The 16,667-nt window shown below is 45.2% G+C and overlaps 2 protein-coding genes across 8 annotated transcripts; one reads left to right on the top strand and one right to left on the bottom strand.

The window, feature by feature from the left end:
- Positions 1–79: 79 nt before the first annotated feature.
- Positions 80–10,371, top strand: LOC112225480 (phospholipase A1 member A). Of its 6 annotated transcripts, none has more exons than XM_024389476.2 (12): positions 80–186; positions 585–657; positions 896–1,112; positions 1,285–1,462; positions 1,585–1,693; positions 6,560–6,661; positions 6,898–6,990; positions 7,712–7,897; positions 8,358–8,447; positions 8,632–8,740; positions 8,884–9,039; positions 9,144–10,371. In XM_024389476.2, exons 2-12 carry the CDS (start codon positions 588–590, stop codon positions 9,232–9,234), a joined length of 1,401 nt encoding a protein of 466 aa, XP_024245244.1. In that variant the 5' UTR covers positions 80–186; positions 585–587; the 3' UTR covers positions 9,235–10,371. The 6 variants fall into 6 exon arrangements, with proteins under 6 accessions (XP_024245244.1, XP_024245242.1, XP_024245240.1 ...); XM_024389474.1 differs by having other exon boundaries at positions 899–1,112; XM_024389472.1 differs by having other exon boundaries at positions 88–194; positions 899–1,112.
- LOC112225481 (popeye domain-containing 2) lies at positions 9,833–15,889 on the bottom strand. 2 transcript variants are annotated; one of them, XM_024389478.2, is made up of 4 exons: positions 14,863–15,887; positions 12,997–13,105; positions 12,408–12,888; positions 9,833–10,738 (listed from the first exon to the last, which is right to left on the bottom strand). In XM_024389478.2, exons 1-4 carry the CDS (start codon positions 15,357–15,359, stop codon positions 10,656–10,658), a joined length of 1,170 nt encoding a protein of 389 aa, XP_024245246.1. In that variant the 5' UTR covers positions 15,360–15,887; the 3' UTR covers positions 9,833–10,655. The 2 variants fall into 2 exon arrangements, with proteins under 2 accessions (XP_024245246.1, XP_024245245.1); XM_024389477.2 differs by having other exon boundaries at positions 10,616–10,738; positions 12,268–12,888; positions 14,863–15,889.
- Positions 15,890–16,667: the final 778 nt, after the last annotated feature.

Here is a 16,667-nt window from a genome sequence, read left to right on the forward strand (position 1 = left end):
GTAACACAGTGTGTGTCACCCCCAGATGGCCAGAGTCCAGCATGAAAACAAACAGGCATTGATCATCGGTGAGGTCATGGATCCACTGCCAGTGCCCTCCAAGCCCCCATACAGACTAAGCACTTGACCAAGCACTGGGTCCTAAGCAAAACACCGACCAACGACTGGAGCAGGAGGGGTACATGGGTATGTGGGTATGTTTTCATAAGCCTAGTTTACTGTGCCAGCTGAGCTTTACGAGAAAGCAGGGAAGGAAATTCCTCCAACCCCCCATCTCTGTACTGTAATCAGATGTTGTATCTTAATATTTCAATGCCAGGCATTGTGAAATAACGTATTTTGTTCGACTTAATTCTCTTAAGGAGATTCCTGCCCTGTTTGAGGTTACTGTTGACCAGTAGAGGATTGAATGGCATTTCTAGATCCAAAGGGAACTACAGTACTATTAAATAGTCATTGCATAACTTCAAGCACTGTTGGGAGGGAAAATAGGTTTTCCAAAGCTAAGGATCTGAGGCACTGTTCACCAACCTTAGCGGTAAAACTACAGAACAAGTTACCAATCGTGACATTCTTCTTTCAAGAGAATGGGCTGGAAACTGAAAACAGCGGAAACTTTTCTCACTATTTTAGCATTCTACATCACGTCCACAGTAGGTAAGTACCACTCATCTCTATTGCAGAAGCTTCTTCCTAATACATTTTCATGTAATGAATAAACACTATCATTGCTCTAAGCATATTTATTATAGCATATGCCACTTCACTGCATGTAAATAACTCTGTTGTGAAACATGATTTTTTTGTGCAAATGGTGCATCTATCATTGTTGTTGTTGGTGGTGGTGGTGTTGTTGTCGTCAAGGTTCTTTATGGACATTTCTCCTCTGAACCAGCAGGGGAGGATGAGGAGTCCAGATCAGAATGTGCTGACTTCAACAACACGACCTGGCTGGAGTACCGTCAGCAGGGCAGCAAGCTACAGGTGCAATACCTGCTTCTGACACGCAAGAATACAGACTGTGCCAGCCTCTTCAGTCAGGAGTCCCTCAGCAACAACAACTCCAACTTCAACTCCTCTCTACCCACCAAGATCATTGTCCATGGATACAGGTAAGGAGAAGGGGAGGGAGGTCAAAAACATGACACAGTCATTTCATACTCTCTTTACAGAGGTGAGAGAGATAGAGAGAGAAGTTATGCTGATGGGCACATGTAAAGTGCAAGGGGATCTACAAATAAAATGTATAAGCTATCTCCCTCCCTCCCCCTTCCTCCCTCCCAGGGCTCTGGGCAGTAAGCCGTCCTGGGTGAAACAGCTAGCCCAGGCTCTGCTGCGGGCGCAGGATGCCAATGTGGTGGTGGTGGACTGGGTCTATGGGGCCTCCTTCGCCTACAACCTGGTGGTGGAGAACTACAAGGAGGTGGCCGTCCAGATATCTGTCCTCATTAACCAGCTCCAGGTCAGGGCCTAATCATTTGTTTATGTTTACATACTAATAAATGCAATCTCAATGTTCACTGACCAACAGCAAATTAATTTAAAAGTAATGAAAATAACGTAGAACTGATGTCTGTCTCACAGAACCATGGATGCAAACTGGAGTCATTTCACTTCATTGGGGTTAGCCTCGGGGCACACGTGTCTGGATTCGTGGGGACCCTGTTCAAGGGGGAGATAGGGAGAATCACAGGTGAGCTCCATCTGTGTCTGACCCAGTAACAGTTTCACAGGGCCCCTACTGTCTGCAGAACAAGGCTCTACAGGGCCAGACAACGAATAGTCACCACAAAGCAGGGCAGTCACTCACCCTTTCATCTTTGCCAATTGGACTGAATGAGGCTTTCAGAGAAAGAGAGAGCACTCTCCAGAAAACAACAACAGCAGACATTGAAAAGCGCTGCTCTGAATTTGTGAACGATGGAGACGTTACCCTTCTGAGGACACACAACGGCACAACAATGCATACAATTGTCTGTCTTCACATTATCTCTGGTGTTTTTGTCTGAGTAGAGGCATTCAGCCCTGTGATGTGAAGTAGTCTGAATGTTTAGGTGCAGCAAGTCACAGCCGTGTGTGTGTGTGTGTGTGTGTGTGTGTGTGTGTGTGTGTGTGTGTGTGTGTGTGTGTGTGTGTGTGTGTGTGTGTGTGTGTGTGTGTGTGTGTGTGGTGTGTGTGTGTGTGTGTGTGGATCAGAAGTGTGTGGGGACCAGAAGTCCCCACAAGAAAAGTAAACAAACAACAATTTGACCAACTGGGGACATTTTGTTTGTTCCCACGAGGTCAAATGCTATTTCTAGGGGGATTAGGGTTAAAGTTAGAATTAGTGCTAGGGTTAGGGTTAGGAACTAGGGTTAGTTTTAGGGTTAGGGTTAAGAGCTAGGGTTATAGGGTTAGGGTTAAGGTTAGGTTTTTGGGTTAATGTCAAGGTTAGGGTTAGGGGTTAGAGAAAATATGATTATGAATGGGATTGAATTATGTCCCAATAAAGTTAGCTGTACAAGACTGTGTGTGTGTGCCCCCTCTTTTTGCTGTAAAACTGCCCCATAGCAAAATGAGTAGAATTGCAGGAAATTAACTCTAAAACCGCTAGCAAGAGGAGGGCCGCTTAAATGTTTTACTCGCACGGCTCTGCTGTTGTTGTGCTAGCTGATTAGCTGTTGTTGTCTCACCTACTGTTTTAGCTACTGTTTTAGCTAGCTCTCCCAATTCAACACCTGTGATTACTGTATGCCTCGCTGTATGTCTCTCTCAAATGTCAATATGCCTTGTATACTGTTGTTCAGGTTAGTTATCATTGTTTTAGTTTACAATGGAGCCCCTAGTTCCACTCTTCATACCCCTGATACCTCCTTTGTCCCACCTCCCACACATGTGGTGACCTCACCCATTACAACCAGCATGTCCAGAGATACAACCTCTCTCATCATCACCCAGTGCCTGGGCTTACCTCCGCTGTACCCGCACCCCACCATACCCCTGTCTGCGCATCATACCCCTGTCTGCGCCCTGAATATATTCTACCATGCCCAGAAATCTGCTCCTTTTATTCTCTGTCCCCAACGCTCTAGGCGACCAGTTTTGATAGCCTTTAGCCGCACCCTCATTCTACTCCTCCTCTGTTCCGCGGGTGATGTGGAGGTAAACCCAGGCCCTGCATGTCCCCAGGCACCCTCATTTGTTGACTTCTGTGATCGAAAAAGCCTTGGTTTCATGCATGTCAACATCAGAAGCCTCCTCCCTAAGTTTGTTTTACTCACTGCTTTAGCACACTCTGCTAACCCTGATGTCCTTGCCGTGTCTGAATCCTGGCTCAGGAAGGCCACCAAAAATTCTGAGATTTCCATACCCAACTATAACATTTTCCGTCAAGATAGAACTGCCAAAGGGGGAGGAGTTGCAGTTTATTGCAGAGAGAGTCTGCAAAGTAATGTCATACTTTCCAGGTCCATACCCAAACAGTTCGAACTACTAATTTTGAAAATTACTCTCTCCAGAAATAAGTCTCTCACTGTTGCCGCCTGCTACCGACCCCCCTCAGCTCCCAGCTGTGCCCTGGACACCATTTGTGAATTGATCGCCCCCATCTAGCTTCAGAGTTTGTTCTGTTAGGTGACCTAACTGGGATATGCTTAACACCTCGGCAGTCCTACAATCTAAGCTAGATGCCCTCAATCTCACACAAATCATCAAGGAACCCACCAGGTACAACCTTAAATCTGTAAACAAGGGCACCCTCATAGACGTCATCCTGACCAACTGGCCCTCCAAATACACCTCTGCTGTCTTCAACCAGGATCTCAGCGATCACTGCCTCATTGCCTGTATCCGCTACGAAGCCGCTGTCAAACGACCACCCCTCATCACTGTCAAACGCTCCCTAAAACACTTCTGTGAGCAGGCCTTTCTAATCGACCTGGCCCGGGTATCCTGGAAGGACATTGACCTCATCCCGTCAGTTGAGGATGCCTGGTCATTCTTTAAAAGTAACTTCCTCACCATTTTAGATATGCATGCTCCGTTCAAAAAATGCAGAACTAAGAACAGATACAGCCCTTGGTTTACTCCAGACCTGACTGCCCTCGACCAGCACAAAAATATCCTGTGGCGGACTGCAATAGCATCGAATAGTCCCCGCGATATGCAACTGTTCAGGGAAGTCAGGAACCAATACACGCAGTCAGTCAGGAAAGCTAAGGCCAGCTTCTTCAGGCAGAAGTTTGCATCCTGTAGCTCCAACTCCATAAAGTTCTGGGACACTGTGAAGTCCATGGAGAACAAGAGCACCTCCTCCCAGCTGCCCACTGCACTGAGGCTAGGTAACACGGTCACCACCGATAAATCCATGATTATCGAAAACTTCAACAAGCATTTCTCAACAGCTGGCCATGCCTTCCGCCTGGCTACTCCAACCTCAGCCAACAGCTCCGCCCCCCCGCAGCTACTCGCCCAAGCCTCTCCAGGTTCTCCTTTACCCAAATCCAGATAGCAGATGTTCTGAAAGAGCTGCAAAACCTGGACCCGTACAAATCAGCTGGGCTTGACAATCTGGACCCTCTATTTCTGAAACTATCCGCCGCCATTGTCGCAACCCCTATTACCAGCCTGTTCAACCTCTCTTTCATATCATCTGAGATCCCCAAGGATTGGAAAGCTGCCGCAGTCATCCCCCTCTTCAAAGGGGGAGACACCCTGGACCCAAACTGTTACAGACCTATATCCATCCTGCCCTGCCTATCTAAGGTCCTCTAAGTCAACAAACAGGTCACTGACCATCTCGAATCCCACCGTACCTTCTCCGCTGTGCAATCGGGTTTCCGAGCCGGTCACGGGTGCACCTCAGCCACGTTCAAGGTACTAAACGATATCATAACCGCCATCGATAAAAGACAGTACTGTGCAGCCGTCTTCATCGACCTTGCCAAGGCGTTCGACTCTGTCTATCACCATATTCTTATCGGCAGACTCAGTAGCCTCTGTTTTTCGGATGACTGCCTTGCCTGGTTCACCAATTACTTTGCAGACAGAGTTCAGTGTGTCAAATCGGAGGGCATGCTGTCCGGTCCTCTGGCAGTCTCTATGGGGGTGCCACAGGGTTCAATCCTCGGGCCGACTCTTTTCTCTGTATATATCAATGATGTTGCTCTTGCTGCGGGCGATTCCCTGATCCACCTCTACGCAGACGACACCATTCTATATACTTCCGGCCCGTCCTTGGACACTGTGCTATCTAACCTCCAAACGAGCTTCAATGCCATACAACACTCCTTCCGTGGCCTCCAACTGCTCTTAAACGCTAGTAAAACCAAATGCATGCTTTTCAACCATTCGCTGCCTGCACCCGCACGCCTGACGAGCATCACCACCCTGGATGGTTCCGACCTTGAATATGTGGACATCTATAAGTATCTAGGTGTCTGGCTAGACTGTAAACTCTCCTTCCAGACTTATATCAAACATCTCCAATCTCCAATCAAATCAAGAATCGGCTTTCTATTCCGCAACAAAGCCTCCTTCACTCACGCCGCCAAACTTACCCTAGTAAAACTGACTATCCTACCGATCCTCGACTTCGGCGATGTCATCTACAAAATTGCTTCCAACACTCTACTCAGCAAACTGGATGCAGTTTATCACAGTGCCATCCGTTTTGTCACTAAAGCACCTTATACCACCCACCACTGCGACTTGTATGCTCTAGTCGGCTGGCCCTCGCTACATATTCGTCGCCAGACCCACTGGCTCCAGGTCATCTACAAGTCCATGCTAGGTAAAGCTCCGCCTTATCTCAGTTCACTGGTCACGATGGCAACACCCATCCGTAGCACGCGCTCCAGCAGGTGTATCTCACTGATCATCCCTAAAGCCAACACCTCATTTGGCCGCCTTTCGTTCCAGTTCTCTGCTGCCTGTGACTGGAACAATTGCAAAAATCGCTGAAGTTGGAGACTTTTATCTCCCTCACCAACTTCAAACATCTGCTGTCTGAGCAGTTAACCGATCGCTGCAGCTGTACATAGTCTATCGGTAAATAGCCCACCCATTTTTACCTACCTCATCCCCATACTGTTTTTATTTATTTACTTTTCTGCTCTTTTGCACACCAATATCTCTACCTGTACATGACCATCTGATCTTTTATCACTCCAGTGTTATTAATCTGCAAAATTGTAATTATTCGCCTACCTCCTCATGCCTTTTGCACACAATGTATATAGACTCCCCTTTTTTTCTACTGTGTTATTGACTTGTTAATTGTTTACTCCATGTGTAACTCTGTGTTGTCTGTTCACACTGCTATGCTTTATCTTGGCCAGGTCGCAGTTGCAAATGAGAACTTGTTCTCAACTAGCCTACCTGGTTAAATAAAGGTGAAATAAAAATAAAATAAAAAATTAAAAATAGATGTGTGTACGCAGACCTACAAGCCACCGTGGCCCCTCACAAAGAGTTCAAACTTTTTGTGAACCCCAACCCCATCAAAGTTTCCCATCCCTGCTGTAGCCTATCACTCACTCACCTCAGTCATTCACTGCTCTGTCTGTATCTCCTCCTGTAGGTCTGGACCCAGCTGGACCCATGTTTAAGGGAGCCGACACGTTTGACCGTCTTGACCCCTCAGATGCACTGTTTGTGGAGGCCATCCACACAGACTCTGACTGTAAGAGAATACACAAACAATGTTATTGCAAAGAGATTTCTGCAATTATCTTTCCACCTAGCTTGCTGGTTATTGGGCTAGGTAGCTAGCTTGGATGCTATTGTGTTCTGTTTTGTTGTAGGTCTAGTTCCTCGGCAATTCTGTCATAGTCACTACACAAAGGTTGGCTGCACCCCAACAACTCTGCTTACCTGACAATCTCCTGATATCAGCCTTTTGTCTATATTTTCTCTCAGACTTTGGTATCTCCATCCCTGTTGGCCATGCTGACTTCTTCCTGAATGGCGGGATGGACCAGGCAGGTTGCGCTCGCTCAAGGTTTGAGTCAAGTAAGTGTGTGCTTTTGCCAACAAAATGTTTAATTGGTGTAATGTTATTTAAATTGAGAAGCACATCCTACTACAATTGGCATAGAGGCCTGTGCAGAGGCGTCATAGGGGGCACAGGGGCACATGTTCCCTCAGATGTATTTTTTAAATTTGTTTGGTTGTTTCTCTGTAATACTACTAGCCCACCTAGCAATTTTATGAAGTTGGATTTAGCTAGCCCAGATAGATTCACAATCTCCCAACCTGATAACTAGCTATCTTAGCTGGCATGGCTGCTGGCAAGGTTGGTAGACTTTAGAAAAGCAATAAATAACTAAATGTACTGACTAAGACTCACATTCCTTTCAATCTTTTACCCAGATTTTAGCAGAGATGAAGAGAAGTATATTTAGTTTCTTAAAAAATAAGAACCACCAGTCAGATGGATACAAACACCTCAAGAGGTATGCTTAAATATGCAAAAATATAGACATGTTTTTTTTTATATAGAATCAATTATAACAATTATGTCTCTAAATTGCAGGAAAATCTGTTTCAGCTGTTTGAAAAATGCTATATTCTACAGCGTCCATGATGCCCCTGTGCCTGTGTATGATAGTATGATATGCCTACATAAACTTCAGACATGTCTTTATCAACTAAGCACTAACATCCACTGCTAGCAAGCAGATATATTTGGTGGTAAACTGATGGCTACCTGAGCCTCTTCGTTTGTTGTCAGTTCTTGTCTACTTTCCAGTGTATGGCTATGTGATCTGTGACCACATGAGGGCGCTCCACGTCTACATAAGCGCACTGAACGGGACCTGCCCAATGACTGGCATCCCTTGTTCCAGCTATGAGGAATTCCTTAAGGGGCGCTGTTTAGGCTGCCAAGGTGTCTTCAATGGCACATGTCCACAAATAGGTAGGGTTATCAACATGACACAATTTCTTGAAAACTAAACCAACCTGTTGTCTGTGAGTACTTTGATCATTGGAATGTAAAAAATATAAATAAGCCACTTCATACAGTATAGTAGGCTATATGTAAATTATTTTCATCATGTTCATATTTTGATATTTTGAATAGGCCTAATCATATTAAAAGTTCCCAGCACACTTTCCATTTTCACCTTAATCAGATTTCACTCAATAAGAGATAGGGCTTCTGTCTGACCTAGCTAGTGTCACATCTGGTCTGGTGTCCACTTACAGTATCACTGTGGCCACTGGCACTGCAGATACAGTTACAGACGTACAGTATACAGACAAAGAGGTTAATGAAGTCTGGAGGCCTTTCATCTGTCATAGATGCGATAGGAAGGCCTACTTTACATCTCACTCTCTCTGTCTCTTGTACATCCATGTGTCCTTGTCTGTTTCAGGGTTATTGGAGAACAGCGGCATGACAGCCTCTCCTCTTCCTCAACAAGAGAAGCTTTTCCTCCTGACAACCTCTGCACCTCCTTTCTGTGGTGAGTAGCTGCATCTAGCCTTCCTCTCGTGATCTCGGACTGACTGTCCAGCCGGAGATTGTTGAATTTTCATGACACATCACCACTACTTTCACCCCACAGTTGAATGCTTAAATAAAGCGATATTTGAAGTGATGATGATAAACTTATTTTCCGTCCCCCTCCGCCACCCTCTCCCCCTCAGCCCATCACATCCTGGTGCAGCTAGAGGTATCCCCCCTGGACAAGACTGCTGAGGTGCAGGTGACCCTAAGAACCAGTGGACTTCCTGAAACAGAGCACAGACTCAGGCTGTAGGTATAACAACCTCTAACCTCACTGTTAGAGACAAAACAAATATTTAGACAGCAGCATGAATCACAGCTGTTCACTTTATGATACGTAAACATGGATTATATTCTCAGTAACAGTCATGCTGTGTGTGTGTGTATTCTAGAGAGACAGACGGTACAGTGTACAGGAGGGTGATAGCCCACCTGGTGCCACTGTGTGAGATAGACTCCATCCAGCTGAAGAACACTGGAGCACGCTTCTACAGACAGGGAGACATCCACTTTGTGTCTGTCTGTATATCAGAGTTCCCCTCTGTCGGGTATATGTCCTTTCATCTATTTAAAACACACACACACACACACAGTCTGTGTGTGCGTACCTGTGCGTGCATATGACACTGTTTCTCATCTGTTTCTCTTTCAGAGAAGTGGAGTCGTTGTGTGTGAAGAAGATTGACATTAGACGAGGATCTCCGTGGAACCATGATTTTGTGCAGCTGTGTGGGAATGACTGAGAACCCTTATGTCCTGAACACACACAACCTATGCACCAACATCTGTTTCTTTCGCTGTGTCAACTTCCCAATAGTTCTGAACTGGCATCCTCTCCTCATCTCCTTTCCTTTGTCATCAATGATGTGGAATGCTTTGAGCAGTAAGGAGGAAGCCTATCCTGTCCTTATCATTAGGCATGAAGGAAAGGAAATTAGGAGAGTTTCACTGGGACGTAGTCTGTTTCCAGCTCACACAGAAACACACACACATGCAGTCAATAGCTCCTGTTGGAAATATACATACAAACACACTCACACACTCATATGTTACTGATGGACCACCTACAGCCAGACTACGCTACAATTTTCTTCTGGTTACATTTGTTCTGTGTTTTCTAATAGCGTTAGTATCGCTGTACATAATCATTCCGATGCAGCTGAATGTTACTTTCTTAATAAGAGCTTCTGTTGAAGCAAAACAGCTCTGAGAAGCAGGGGTGAGCAATGTGTTCAAATTGTGATGAGTTTGAATACCTCGTCATGATAAACTTGAAGACTCAATCTTATTCGGACTGAGGATGGAGGAGAGAGGAGATATAGATGAAAAATTGACAGTCAATGTATTTTCACCAAGAACTTTATGGAGAAAGATTGGCCCCATGAAAATACATGTTTATCACATTATGTATATGTAGGCCCACGTTTTTTTTGGGGGGGGGGACAACAAAAACAAAATAGTAGAGTCCCTGTTCTATGTTTTCTGACTAAATGTACTAAATGTGTGTGAGTCATCTCACCTTTACAAGCACGTAGACAAAATGCAGAAGTGTGTGTCTGCATGTTAAATTTGGAATCATGATTTGAAATTAAGTATGCAGGAAGAGAAAACCCTTTTAGCATGCTCTCAGTCAAACATTATTCTCTCAGATTATGTCTGCACAAACAAACAAGATTAACGTGCCCCTAGCTAGCCAACCCAACCCCGGCTGTTAAAACATCTAATGCACATGATTAGTTTAATGTGGAATCATAATAGAATAATCTCCACTTCAAAAGGCTTTCCGTCCAGATGAATGGGAGATCTGAGTGACATAATAAAAAGAGTATACGATTATTTTCTGTGACATTAACTAATAAATTCAGTTAATAACATAATTATGTTCAGTGTCCAGAGTCTCACTCTCTCCTTTATTGTCATGCACAGATGACATCACAGGAGTGAGATAATGTTAGGTGAGAGACTGGGATGTGGTGTTGGGTGGGCCTGATTCCACCCAGGACAGTGGTGATAGTTATATCCCAGGTTGTCTTTCCTGCAGTTCCACTGGTCTTCTCAGGAAAATGCTGTAGATATGCATAAACATTTTGTGATAGTGTTATAAGCTGCACAGCATGACTGTAATAAAGACAACCTGGAACTGTTTGCACTTTTGGTAAAACTATCACAGCTTAGGGGTGTCCGTGGGAGCCAGAGGAGCTCTTCCTCTCTGGTATCGCATTGGTAGAGTCCCAGCGGTTTCCCCTCCTGTGGAATAAACAGAGAACATCTGTCAAAAAACAAGCATAACTGTTACTACGACATCCTTCCTTATGGCAGGCAAGCAGATCATATTCACCTTGTCCAAGTACAGAGAGTATTTCATTTTCACCTAAATGCTATGTATCACGCATTACAGCTGAACATATAGTATGGTGTAAGGTTGCAACATGATCTCACAACGAACGTTCCCATTGGTCGAATTACACCGGCATAGTCCTCACATTCCTGACAACAGGTTAACAGTGAGAGATGGAGGAACTACTGACCTGTGATGTCACAATGACATGGAGTGAAAGGCTGTTCTCTGAGCCTGGCTGGTCTCTGCTTTCACATGACCCACATCCCTCGCCCTTCTCTCATCCCTTACCCCTGTCAAACCCTCACCCCTTTCATTCCCTTGCTTGCCATAGCCACTGTCTAACTGACCATAGCCTGCATCTGAAGGTCAGCAGCAGCCTTTACAATGACAGCAGAGCCAGAGCCCTCCACCAAGCACCCAGCAGCTGTCCTGGAATCCAACCCCCTTCCTGCCCCCCTCTCCCTCCTCCGCCCGAAGCACGATCTGCCCTCGGTTGGGTCAGGGAGGATTTTGGGATAGGGGGAAAGGGAGGGGGTAGTGGGTAGGCATGTGGATTAATGGCATGGCACTGGATCTCTGTCTGCCAGGATATCCCCAGTTTCCAGCAGGCTCTAATCATTGCCTCTGTCAGAGAAAAACACACAGATGATTGCCAGCCTCCCACCCTGCTGTCTCCCTATCCTGGTCCAAACTACAAACCTCCAACATATATACAGATGGTACCCCCATCTGTTTGAACCAACATAAGCTATCAGAGTCACCCTCAGGTAAACTGTTGTGTACAACACTGTCTTTCATCTGGCCAAGCTTTGGAATCCAGCCAGAAAGTACAGTCTAACTAACCTAGCTAAACAAACACACTCTCCATACACACTCTACAGAACATCCAGCTACCAAGAGGGCATGCCACATACCGGAAGAGGAGTGGTGGAGAGGCTGTAATATACTGTACATACATATACAGTATAACGTAGAGAATTAGACCAGCAAGAGTTTTGGGGGTAGAGCTCCTGAGGCTTCAGATCTCCATTGAGATGGAGTGGAGGTAAACTGTATAACAACAATCCTCAGAGACAGAGTGGGTACCCAAGAGGCGAGGTGTCCCAGTTCTGCCAACTCTTTGGTCAATCTAATGTTCTTTCCTTCAGGCTCATTCATTTTGAACAAGAAATGTATTAAGATTACTAACTCACTCTCTAAACATTCATATCATTAAAAAAAATAAAGGAGCAAGCAGTGCATAGCCTCTGCATAAGATAGATGGAATATGTGTAAAAACAAACAGAAAATCACTTAAATAATTGCAAAGTTGAAATGAGGTTCTTTAACACAGGGCATTGCCATTTTAAAACTGGATTAGTGAGAGTGTGGACACAGCAAGCAAATCACGCAAACCCCCCCAGCCCACCCTCTCACTGCACACAGGTGTACTTACATGTAGCTTAAGTAGTGGCCCAGTGTGTTAGCTCCAGCAACCTGCCCTCTACCTCAAATAATCCCTCTCACTCCCATAATCCATTAAGGACCCGGTCATATCAGCGAAGTCCTCCAGGACCAGGCTGGTGGAGTCCTCACCAGAGAGCATCTCCATGTCTGAGGGCCAGGGCTGGCGCTGGGGGTGTGAGCCTTGGGGTTGGCGGGGGCTTGCAGTTGATGTGTTGGGGGACTTCTCTTGTATCTGCAGCCGCGGGTTCGGGGGTGTTGGAGGCTCTGACTTCTGGTAGGCAGGCACCGGGACCACATCCACCACTGCTGCCTCCTGCTGCTCCACTAGGTCTACCCAGTCCCTTGCACTACCACTGCCGCTACAGACCTCACCCTCGCTGCCCGGGGGTGAGGGGGCCAGGACATGGTAGAGACTGGGCAGGCGGATGTCGAGGCGCACACCGCTCTTGGCAAAGAGCTTATCATTGAGTGAGTAGAGCTTGTTGGCAATGTCGCTGCCCAGCATGACGGAGAAGAGGCGGGTGATGTAGCGATCCTTGGACAGCAGCATGTAAAGGCGGCGCCGGCGCCACGAGATGTAGCGGCAGTCCGTCTCCGCCGTCAGGGTCACCTGGTGGTTAGGAATGTCAAAAGTCAGGGGTAAGTGTGAAAGACTTACCCCTGGCTTCAGAAATGAATGAATGAATGAATGAATGAATGACGAGAATCCATCCAGTACCTGAAAGTTCCCCTCCTCATTGGGTCTGAGAGACTCCCACTCAGGAGAGTCCAGGAACTGGAGTGGGAAGATGTAATGGAGGAACTGTCCTTCTAGAGACACATGGATCCTACCAGGGAGAGCAGAAAAGGGCAAGGTTAGTAACAGAGGAGAGGGGGAAAGTATGGATAGGAAGGGAATACACACATCACTAGGTTTGATCCCAAACCTTGAAACAAGTTAACATGAATATCTATGTCCTTAACCTCAACACTCAGGGAAGTAATCCAAGTTAGACATAGACAGAGGAAAACATCTATTCTTGGTTTATAAATCACAGACATTCCAACAGTGCTCTTTCATGTCTGATTAATGTTGATGGTCTTCATTTGAATCAATTGAAACTAGGAATTGCTTGTCATAAACAGATGTCATCTTATGACACCAAATGTTATTTGCATATGATAATAATTAGCTATCCTGAAGTTATAAACTTGACTTGCACTCACATAGCTGTCAGTACCATTAATGAACCATTCATTTTAGAGGCAGTATATGAGGAGTTAGTTAACTGTGTTGGTACACAACCTAAGGACAGCAGATTTTTGGGGGAATATCACAAGATTTTAGCAGCCGCCAGACCTGGGTCAAATACATCGTATACCTCCAAAATCTTGAACAGCACTTGATTTAATTTGCCCGGTACAATGGAATCAATGTAATAGTCCCACATGAGCTAAATCAAGCACACCTCAAGTACTTGAAAATCAAGTGTTTGACATTATGTATTTGACCCAGCTGTCTGCCGCTAAGGGGAGCAAGTACACTACAGTGAGTCAGTAACACGAATACTCTGTGTTTTACAACGTCTGGGGCTGACATTTTAACCATACCCTCCTAATCCCAACACACTTGATACACACACTAAACCTGATATTAGTCAAAAAGCTAAGAAGTGATGGAGTCACTGCTGAGGACCAGTGTTGGGGAGTAGTGAATTACATTTAGTTCAACTAGTAATTGCATTACATTTTGCAGTAGCATGGTGGTAGTTGAACTAAATTAAAATCTTGGTTTTCAGTAAGTAATACATTTTTGCCATGTAGTGGTGTAGCTAACTACTGGAATTATACAGTACTTTATTTTAGCTCAAATAAAATATGGGTGAAGTAGTCAAGAATGTCCTTTCTTTTTCAATATCAGACATGCCTAATTCTCACTTGAAACACTTTGTGCCTAATATTAACTTTTTGTGTTTAATAGGCTAAATTACACATTATGTTAACATCTGACTCCAGAGTGATCTGTTCTTGCAATTTGTAGTCTATGACATTTCAGATTTAGATATGATCATTTTTCAGGAAGTAGTTTGGATGTAGTGAACTAGTAACTTCAGTTAGGTAAGATATGTTTTTCTTAAGGGTAGCTTTAGTGTAGTTTATCTTCTTCCAGTGTGAGGTAATTGGTAGCTTGGTAAACTATATTTTCAGAGTAAATTCTTCAACACTGCTGAGGACACATGACCTCTTAAAAGTGTTCTGTATTTAATTATATTATTGGTAAGTGATATATCTCACTCAGGTTTCCATAAGCCATAGTCTAAGCCATTGTTTTTTTTGGACAGACAGATCAAGAGATAAAATGCTAAGAGAAGAACATTCACTGGGAACACTAACTCTACTACCTGACAATTGCAATTTACCTACAGCAATGTAACTAAACTACAGTTGGCTATGTTCCTCCAGCAACTCAACTAAAACAAGACTCAGGTCTGTTCCAATATCTCCAGTAACATACTACCAAGAACAAACAAAGTAATGTACTATTGATCATGCATTCTAAGTGGTATGATACAGACATTAGAACTGACACCCTCCTCTCGCTCACCTCCCTGACAGCAGAAAGGATAGCTGGTTGATGGGCGTCTTGCCCTCCACTGCGTACGTCTCCTCTACTCTTAGGGCCAGCACCTTGTTCTCACAGGCCCCCACAATGTCTTTGAACACCTGTACGGGCACGTCCAGGGGCAGGAAGATGGCTGAGTAGAGGGACAACAGCTCCTCGCTGGCCAAACCATCCTGTTGCAGCCTGTATACGAGGTGGCAAATCTGGAACACGCAGGCCACCAGCAGCAGCAGGTTCCAGGTGAACACATCCACCCCACACATGGTCATCCAGCCCCACAGGGCCAGGCAGGTGAAGGCAGGCGTCATGAAACCAAAGATGAACAGGGAGCCGTAGGCGCTGCTGCCCCCCATGTACCCCAGGAACAAGACGGTGTTGCCCAGGTGGTAGAAGGCCCCCTCTGTGTTGTTGGTCCAGCCATCACATGGTGGATGGCCGTAGAAAACCGTCTCCAACAGGGTGGAGTTGTCTGCACTCATGGTGGAGGGAGGCTGTTATTCCAAACAAAACTGTCGAGTTGTTCAATAGGTTCCAAAAAACAGTTACACTCCAAAGTTTACTACGCTACCCGAGGTCAAAGCTGGAAGAAAACGTTTGTCCCCCACTCAAGCCTCAAGTTGTTGTTGTTACTTTACCAGTGAGTCTGAAAAGTTGTCACTGTAGTTGGTCTATTTCTTAAAAGTTCAATCAAGGTATTGTCAAAACAGAGAATACGTTGCAAAAAATAGTATGAATTGTCAAAAGTTGCTCTGTTGCTCTCTTACATACAGCTGGACTACGGATTTTCTTTGTCCTGCTTCAGTTATTACACCATAAATATGATTGGAATGGATTTCTCCCTTCTTTTCCCCGTCTATGTTTTGCTGTGTCTGTCTCTTGATTTTCTCTCTATTTTACTCAGCCATTTGCTTACTCTGGAGAGCTCACAGTTGGCAGTACAGAGAGAGAGAGGGAGGGAGAGGGGAGAGAGAGGGAGAGGAGGAGAGAGAGACCCCTAGTAGGATAACCATGTTTGGAATTGAAACCCAAGGAGCAGAAAGCCACAGACAGAAAGCAGACCAACTACTTATCATAACACTGCTGGGGAGAGAGAGGAAAAATGGAGAGGGGGGAGCGAGATGATAACAGGTGACAGAGAGAGAGAGAGAGAGAGAGAGACCCTTGAATTGAATTGAGAGAGAGAGGCTATAGTCATGCCTCCAGGTAAGTCACACCAATAAAAACTCTCCCTTCTGCCAAAACGGAACCATCTTTTAATTAACAGAATACTTATTTGGCCCCTAAACCTCTGGTTCAATGTGGGGCCAAGACGGTGGGTCTGCTGGGTGCATATTTAGAAATACTGAAATAGTAGAATTACAGTGTAGGTCGGGTTTCAAAAATTCACCATGCCCCACCAGTTAGACACTGTTCTAAGGGGACTGTGTCACTGGAATAGGGGTCAGGGTGAAGTGAGTGGCTTTGATATCATACCACTTGGGATATATTCAAAGCCACACATGATTCTGGTGTGTGTGCGTGTTGTCTTAGAGATTCACAAACAATTAGAACTAAATGTTACATTTGCTTCAAAAGCACAGGTGCTTTGAATCATATAGACTTGTCTAATGATTCTATACAAGGTGTGTAGGCTATGCCCCCACTCACATCTTTCTCGTACTGTACACATACTATCTCCTTTACTTGTGTGTATCAAAGACATCAGTCAAGCAACGGCTGTTCACATGGCATTCCTGAGTAGCTCCCGCCCTCTGCAGCAGCAGATACGTTGGAAAGGTCACAGTGTA

The sequence above is a fragment of the Oncorhynchus tshawytscha genome, linkage group LG26 (genome assembly GCF_018296145.1).
Source record: "Oncorhynchus tshawytscha isolate Ot180627B linkage group LG26, Otsh_v2.0, whole genome shotgun sequence".
Taxonomy (NCBI): Eukaryota; Metazoa; Chordata; class Actinopteri; order Salmoniformes; family Salmonidae; genus Oncorhynchus; species Oncorhynchus tshawytscha.

Coding starts and splice junctions, on each gene's coding strand:
- LOC112225480 (XM_024389471.2), top strand. Junction 8,448..8,631: donor CTCTGCACCTCCTTTCTGTG/GTGAGTAGCTGC, acceptor TCTCCCCCTCAG/CCCATCACATCCTGGTGCAG. Junction 8,741..8,883: donor ACAGAGCACAGACTCAGGCT/GTAGGTATAACA, acceptor TGTGTATTCTAG/AGAGACAGACGGTACAGTGT.
- LOC112225481 (XM_024389477.2), bottom strand. CDS start 15,359: ATGAGTGCAGACAACTCCACCCTGTTGGAGACGGTTTTCTACGGCCAT. Junction 13,106..14,862: donor TCCTTTCTGCTGTCAGGGAG/GTGAGCGAGAGG, acceptor TCTCCCTGGTAG/GATCCATGTGTCTCTAGAAG. Junction 12,889..12,996: donor ATGAGGAGGGGAACTTTCAG/GTACTGGATGGA, acceptor CCTAACCACCAG/GTGACCCTGACGGCGGAGAC.